General features: G+C 29.2%; 1 protein-coding gene across 1 annotated transcript; it reads right to left on the minus strand.

Moving 5' to 3' along the window:
• Positions 1-5567: 5567 nt before the first annotated feature.
• On the minus strand, positions 5568-7520 carry LOC105126264 (3-ketoacyl-CoA synthase 1). Its single transcript, XM_011027085.1, has one exon. It carries the CDS (start codon positions 7334-7336, stop codon positions 5768-5770), a length of 1569 nt encoding a protein of 522 aa, XP_011025387.1. The 5' UTR covers positions 7337-7520; the 3' UTR covers positions 5568-5767.
• Positions 7521-8582: the final 1062 nt, after the last annotated feature.

The following is an 8582-nucleotide window of genomic DNA, read 5'->3' on the forward strand; positions in this document are numbered from 1 at the left end:
ATTTGATTGGTTAGGTCAACTGTTTAGAGACTTATCTCGGGGCAAACCAAACTCCTAATCTATTCTTATAAATCCATATAGGCACCATGAGTATACAAAAGGTGGTGTTTAAAACAGGTGAAGAACTAGAGACTTTACTCGTAACTAATTTTTTTGTAGATACGTTCTTAGTTTTTATGAAATTCCTTTCTTTAATGGGGATTTTCTTAAATAAAAAAATTTATTAGACGGTTGTAAGAGGTGAGAGCATAATCTCAATTAAAGAAAATCCTTTGATATCAAAAGGTAGGATCTACAAAACATAAACTTAATTATAGTGTTGAAGATTAATGGCATGATGTTCTAAAAGATTAAGTTTGTGTTTGCAAGCATGTGATTCTATCATGGCCAACTATAACAAAATTATTAACTTTGGAGTTTGTATAAGATGCCAAGAAAGAAATTTTACACTAAAGTATATAAGGAATTAAATTGTTATTAGTTGCATTCTACTTAACTTTTTCAAATAGCAGTCAATTAACTCATTCGCTAAATAAAAAAGAGAAATAAAAGATAAAAAGGTAGTCGAGGTTAAGATGATTGATGATGTTCTTGTTTTCGATGTTCTATTTAATGATGAGTTTGGAAAAATATTTTATTTTTTATGCAAATACACCTAATGTTTTGGCTTTAATGACAAATGTGGCTAATGTTAAATTAGTTGTTGTCTTTTTCCAAATAAGTGGAAGAGAAAAGATATCACCATTATTAAAGGACTGTCACATGAAAAATCAAAAGATAAAAGAGAGTTGATCTTTTAATATTAATAAAACTAGTTGATTTATTAGAAGTTCTTTCCATTAAAGAATCTTGATGAGTTGTTGAAATTACTTAGAAGGATGAAGTTGATATCAAAGAGGAAAAAAAAAATCTTCTTTTCTTAAAATATTAGGAAAGGCTAATACAAAAAAAAAACAAAAAGAAAGAGGTTAAAAGGATTGATTTGTTTGAAGTGTTAGTGAAAAAATGTTTAGTATCTAAATAGGTTAATTACAATAATATATTTAAAGTATCTTTTCATATGATACAAAAGAGTTCAATTTTAATTGTTAATGTAAGAATGAGTTTTTGAGGAAGCCTGGTATGAGGCATTATCAATGTCCAAGTTCAAGAAAAGGTTCAAATACATCAAATAAGCTTTTCAAAATAAAAAGAACATAACTTTTAATTCAAACATTAGATCGGGTTGAAAGTTTTTCAGCATATTCTATTGGCCTAGTTCTATAGAACATTAGTTGGCTATAATCATATATGGTTATTTTCATGACCAAATTAGGTCCAACAAGTTTTTTAGGTTTCCTTTATTTCTTTTAATTATTTTATTTTCTTATTGAGTTTAGATATCTCAATGCTAGCTGGATTATTTAGCCATGTAACTTTCAGTAAATTTTTTTTTATTAAGATTTAGGTTTGAAACTAGTATAAATATGATTGTCTAGTTTATTTTTTAAAAGGGATTAAAAAAATATTATTTAAAGTACATTTCGATTCAATTTTTTCTCTGGGCTTGAAAAACCCTAGTTTATTTATCTATAATTTATGTTCTTAATTTTTAGGTTAGAGTTCAAGAATCCTTAACTTATTTCTTTACAGTGTATGATACATTATATACAGTCATTAAACTAAATTGGTGGCTGTGTTGCATAGCAGGCCAACGTTTTTCTAAACTGAGAAAGAATGCTGAGGTAACACTAGTATTTTTAAAGAAAAAAGAAAACTCTAATATTCAAATCATTTACTCAATTGCGTTCAATAAGCTTTGTTAATTTAATAATATGATTAAAGAAAGATAACGATAATAAATAAACTAAAACAAACAAAAATTGACAATGATTAATTGCAAAAAAATGCTTGCAAATATTCTTAAAAGTTTTTCATAAACCTATTTGATATCAAAGCAAGAATTAAATAAGTATGTGATAACCTCATAGAAAGTAAAATAAAAGAAAGAAAATAAATTCAAAGCTTAATTTCCAACAAATCAAATATTTAAGGACAAAATTGAAAAAGAAAAATAATTTTAAAAAAGAATAAAAACAATTGATGAAGTAGGTTGGGCCAAATATTTCCTAACATAAAAAAGATGTTTAGAAGATGCTAGTATTTTTAATTAAGTAAGAGAAATCCAAGACTCGGGTCATTGACTTAACTAAGATCAATAAGATTGATTAATTTAATAATATGATTAAAAAAAAACAATAATAATTAAACATAATTTTTTTTACAATGATTAACTAAAAAATTAACACTTGCCAATATTATGGATTGATATGCTCCCACTATTATTTCAACGTCTCTTTGATTTTATTTGTTAACAAAGCAAAACTTAAATGAGAACAAGATAACCTATAGAAGCAAAATGGAAAAAAAAAATTATCGAGCTTATTTCCTAAAAAAATCAAATATCAAAGGAAAAAATTAAAAAAAATTAATAAAAAAATAAAAAAAATTGATAAAGTAGGTCAAGCCAAATTTTTTCTAACATATACAAGGGATGTTCAAGTAATGCTAGTATTTTTGAAGAAGTAATAAAAGTTTAAGACACGGTATATTAACTCGATTAGGTTCAATAAACTCAATTAATTTAATAATATGATTAACAAGAGGCAACAACAATATATAAACCAAACCAAATAAAGAAAAATGATAATGATTAACATAAAAAAATTAATGTTTGTCAATATTATAAAAGGATACTCTCCCAATATTCATAGAAGGCCGTCATGGTAATATTTGATAACAAACTAAAAATTAAATGAGAATGAGATAACTCTATGGAAAGCAAGAACGAAAAAAAAAACTAGAAGTTCAATTCCTATCCAATCAAATTTTAAAGGAAAAAATTGAAAAAAATCAATTGAAAAAAAGCAAAATAAACCAACAAAGCAGGCCAAGCTAAATTTAGCTTAACATAAAAAAAAATAATGCTTAAGCAATGATAGTATTTTTTTTTAAAAAAAAATTTGAGTTTCAAGTTATTGATTCAATTGTGTTCAATAAGATTGGTTAACTTAGTAATATGATTAAAAAAATAATGATAATAAATAAACCAAAACAAACAAATGTTTTTTAACAATGACTAACTGCAAAAATCGAATACTTGCTAAATTATGAAAATTTGTCCTCTTAATATTCTTAAATGGTCTTTCTTATTCTTTTTTGATATCAAAACAAAAATTAAATGAGAATATTATAACCTCATAAAAAGAAAAATAAGATTAAAAAAATTCAAAGCTCAATTCATAATAAATCAAATATTGAATGATATAATTGAAAAAAAAATTAATTTAAAATAAGATAAAAAATTAATGACGAGGATCGAGCCAACTATTTCCTAACTTAAAAAAAAAATGGTTAGGTGATGCAACCGTTTTAAAGAAGAAAAATAATCAAGTCATTCACTTAATTGAGTTTAATAAGTTTGGTTAAACAACAATAAATAAACCAAACCAAACCAAATAAATTTTTTTGACAATGATTAACCGCCAAAAAATGAAGGCTTGCAAATATTATGGAAAGATATCCTTTTAATATTTTTAAAAGATCTTCATTATTCTATTTAATAAAAAAAATTAAATAAGAACATGATAACTTTATAGAAATCAAAATAAAAAAAAATCTAAAGCTCAATTCTTAGCAAATCAAATATTGATTGATAAAATTAAAAAAAATCAATAATAAAAAACTAAAAAATTGATGAAGGGGTAGGGCGAAAACTTTTTCTAACATTAAAAAAAGATGCTTGGATGATGTTGATATTTTTAAAAAACAAGAAAAATCAAAGACTTGAGTCAATCACTTGATTGAATTCAATAAGCTCAGTTAATTTAATAATATATTTGATAAAAATAGTGACAATAAATAAACAAAACAAAAAAAAAATTAATAATGATTAATTAAAAAAATAAATATTTGCTAATATTGTAGAAATATATTCTTCTAATATACTTAAAAGGTCTTCATGATCTTATTATTTGGTAACAAAGAAAAAAATAAATGAGAATCGGAAAATCTCATAGAAAAAAATAAAAATAGATTTATCAGCAAATCAAATGTTGAAGCATGAAATTAAAAAAAATAATTTCAAAAAATAAAAAAATAAAAAACCCCAAGTCTACTTGAGTCAGCATACCAAATTTCCAACTTGGTTGAGAGATAAGGATAAATAAAAAATAAAATAAAATAAATTACAAAGCTCAATTCTCAAACCAACCTAATATCAAAGGGAAAAATTAAAAAAGAAATTCAATTTGAAAAAAAAAACATTAAAAAAACCGTAGGTCAACCTACCAAGCTTGAGGCTTGAGACATGAGATTGAGGTAATCATATTGAAAGAAAAGTGAAAAAAAAATGATGAAGCTTAATTCAGATTAATCTAATATTGAAAGATAAGAAAAAAAAAAATCAAAGTCAACTAGAACTACTTTTCCAAACTCGTGGTTCAAGTCATGAGTTCGGGATTACAGCATTAAAAACAAACCGGAAAAAATCACTAAGTTAAATTCTCAATCAATAAAATACAAGAGATGAAATTGAATAAAAAATAAATAAAAAATGATCTAAACCAAAATAAACAACAACAAAAAGAATGAGACTAAATTAAGAACCTAGTCCAACTACGTTTCACTCTCCTTGCTTTAATACCCTTCTAACTAAGGGTATTTTAAATCATTTTCAAATAAATTTTTTTAAAATATCATTCAGATAAAAAATATTTAATGTAAATTATGTCTAACATGTCTTTAAATAGACAATTAAGCCACCAAATCAAACATAAGGATAATATGCAAAGACTAAAGTCCAAGCATTAATATTTAGAAGTTCTTTTAAAGAAATTAAAGTCCATAAAGAAAGAAAAAAAAATCAAAGTCTTTTTCTTTATAAAATCAAGGAAATAAGGGATGAAAGTCTTTTTCTTCATCAAATCAAATCAAGAAAACAAATGATCAAAGTTTTTTTCTTTATCAAATCAAGTCAAGTTAAAGACTCACATGGTTAAAGTTTTCAAACTCATGTGATTACTATTTATCTTTATTAAATCAAATCAAGTTAAAGATTTCACATTATTAAAATTTTAAGGCTCATGAAAATAATTTTTGTCTTTATAAAATCACCGATTAAAGTTTTTAGATTTGTATGAATATCTTTTCAAACAAGATTCAAACCTGACTATTAATCAGAAGATTTAAGAAGATTTTAAGAAAGTTTTCATTTTTTCTTATAATCAAATTTATTATTATAATTTTGGTATAATTTTCAGTATATTTTTAATACATAAAATTTTGTGTGTATAGTCTTCTATACTATTTAATTCATTGAAACCAATTAAGTAATTTCATAAGAATAAAAATTAGTTTGAATTTTTTTTTTTTTTTTGCCACAGCTAATTTAAACCTAAGGAGGGAGCAGCTAGAATCATACATTATCTATATATTATTCCAGACGAAAACATGCCGAAGTAGAACAATCATTATATGTACTGGAAAAGGTTCCGGCTAATTATAGTTTCTAATAATTTTGGAACACCACAATCAAATTATCTTGGCGTTTATTATATTACACTATTATTTGCATATAACATCACAAATGACAGCGATGTCGCCGTGCTCTGTTACAAAGAAGACAAAAAAGGTAAAAAAAAAACAAGAGAGTAAAATCTAAGACTCCCACTGCTACATCCACACCCAAATGACTGTCACATCCACTAATACAATACCACATAAGCAATCAGGCCGAGGGAACCTTGACCGGGTACCAGTCAATCGAGTCATTCCACGGGTTACCCTTTGACTCACCCGCTGGAATCTCCCTCAGTGCTTTCCAAACAGCACTGTTGCACTTGAAACCCGACCCGAAAGCAATCTGCCATACCCGGTCCCCGGCTACAACCCGACCCTTTGCCTCAGTGTAAGCCAATTCATACCACAATGAACTACTTGATGTGTTACCAAACCTGTACAAACTCATTCTTGATGGCTCCATGTGCCAGTCACTGAGTTGCAGATTCTTTTGTAACTCATCCAAAACAGCTCTACCTCCAGCATGGATGCAAAAATGTTCGAATGCAAGCTTGAAATCAGGTATATAAGGCTTGATTCTGGCTTTCAACAGTTTTCTTCTAAGAAGTGAGACAAAAAACATAAACTGTTCACTTAAAGGCAGAACTAAAGGACCCAATGTGGTGATATTCGTTTTTAATGCATCACCAGCTACTGCCATTAATTCACGAGCTAAGGACACCCCGATATTTCCTTTATCATCCTCTCTCTGATAAACACATCGGTGGTTTTTATCATCTGCTCCTTTGTGGGTCCGAACAGTGTGGACCAGCTGATACTTGGACCGGACACGATCTCGTGCTTTGTTTGAGAGAAGAACAGCAGCACCACCCATGCGAAAAATGCAGTTGCATAATAACATTGACCTATCATTACCGAAATACCAATTAAGAGTGATGTTTTCAGTGCTTACCACAACTGCATATGTATTGGGGTTAGCTCTGAGTAGGTCTTTTGCAAGGTCAATAGAGATAAGCCCGGCGCTGCAACCCATGCCGCCGAGATTGTAACTCTTGATATCCGTTCTAAGCTTGTAGTGATTCACTATCATGGAAGATAGAGACGGTGTGGGATTAAATAAGCTGCAATTCACAATAAGGATACCAATATCTCCTGGTTTAACTCCGGTTTTGCTAAAAAGATCGTCTAGTGCACCAAACATGACCGATTCGGCCTCGACCCGGGCTTCTTCCAGGGACAAATTCGGTGGTCTAGATGTTATTCCTCTCGGAAGATATGTTTCATCGCCAAGACCAGACCGGGTTGATATACGTGTCTGGAATCGAAGAGTCTCGTCCTCAAAAACCCCGAGATCTTCAGTCATCTTTAAAAATGAATCCACCGATATTTTACGCTCGTCTTCCGGTTTGTAACATGCAAAGTCGACTAGATAGACTGGCTTGGACCGTTTAGCCCAAACGACAGCTAGAAGAAAGAGTAAAATGGCCGAACCGGCAAGTCTTGTGGCCACGTCGAATTCATGAAGGGACTGAGTCCTCCAAAATTCACAAACCCGGTCTAGTTCTATACCAGTGAACTGAACAAGTGTGGCTATAAATAAAGGTACAATTACGAGAAACATGAGAATGGTAGCAGGGTTACACGAATAGCCATAACCTAACCTCACGTATTTGAGCTTAACGGACTGTAGAAAGTCCGGCAAATGCTGACGAATCTTGATAACGGCGGAGGAGGAGTCCTTAAAGGCCATCTCAGCCGTGAGCCTCTCCTTATCCATCTCTATACTACCTATTCTGTGTGTACAAGTGTTTCTCTCTTTCTCTGTTTTGCTTGTTGGGTTTTTCAAATAAAATGGACGAGAGATATTGTTTATTTATAAACAAAAGTCTATAAGAAGCTTACCTAAATCACCCTCCAACTAGATACTGATATAAATTGAAAGAAAATAAACTTACGTGGCTGGGTGGTAGAACTAGCTACGGAGGGATGCTATATATTTGGGGAAATTAGGCCTCTTAAGCTCTAGTATGTTAGCTACAAGAAAGCTGGAATGATATTCTCGAAGTGCTTACCAATAAAGGATGGACAGCTCAACCACCATTGATGGGAACATAGAAAACCAGTGAAAATGTAATTAAAAATAGAGGACCGCCAATTAAGTCCGAGATTTCCAAACATGGGTTAGGAGACGTTGGTTACTGTTTTGTCGACGGAGGTGGGGACAATTGACTAATTGTCAATTGCACATGTGAGATGAGAGGTTTCTTCCAAGTAATAACTTTTAAAGGACTCCGAGTCTCTCATATGTTCTTATGTGGGCAAATCCATTGGATCCGAGTGCAGTGCTAATCGAAATATTAAGGTAATGTTTGCGTAAACGAAATTAAATATTTATATGTCAATCAAAAATAGGAATAGTTATTGTTCATCATTGTCCTCCAAGGAAGGAAAGGCTGAAGTCGAGCCCGAGCTAGTAAAATTGATCAAGGAAATGTGATAGACAACGACAATAAGAGTTCGCGTAACCGACCATCAAGTTTAGTTCAATTCAAAGTGGAAATTCTCAGTACATTAAATTTATTAATTTACAGATTAGTTACGATTGATATGGTTTTCAGTAAATAAATAAAATATTATTAAATTTATATTATAATCACCTTAATTATATGAAATAAATAAATCTATTATAATTAAATATTTATATGAAAATCTAATATATATTATAACAATATAAATAAGTCGTACCAATTACTACAAAATATATCAGCCACGCATTTAATTTTTGCAATTCATTTATGTTTTTACTTAGAGGTTTTTTTTGTTTCTTCCTTACTTTTATTTATATTTATTTATTCTTCAAGCACATCTAAATTCCCTTCACAAATAGTTTCAGGATCTTTCAATACATTCTCCATATTCTAAGAAAACTAACAAATCAACCTGGAGTTCACTAGTGTAAGATTACTATAGAATTGTAATGTATGTATTTCAAGCATGGTAATTAGGCTATTATTAATTTATAA

This window comes from Populus euphratica, unplaced genomic scaffold (genome assembly GCF_000495115.2).
Source record: "Populus euphratica unplaced genomic scaffold, PopEup_1.0 scaffold75.1, whole genome shotgun sequence".
Lineage (NCBI taxonomy): Eukaryota > Viridiplantae > Streptophyta > Magnoliopsida > Malpighiales > Salicaceae > Populus > Populus euphratica.

Coding starts and splice junctions, on each gene's coding strand:
- LOC105126264 (XM_011027085.1), bottom strand. CDS start 7,336: ATGGATAAGGAGAGGCTCACGGCTGAGATGGCCTTTAAGGACTCCTCC.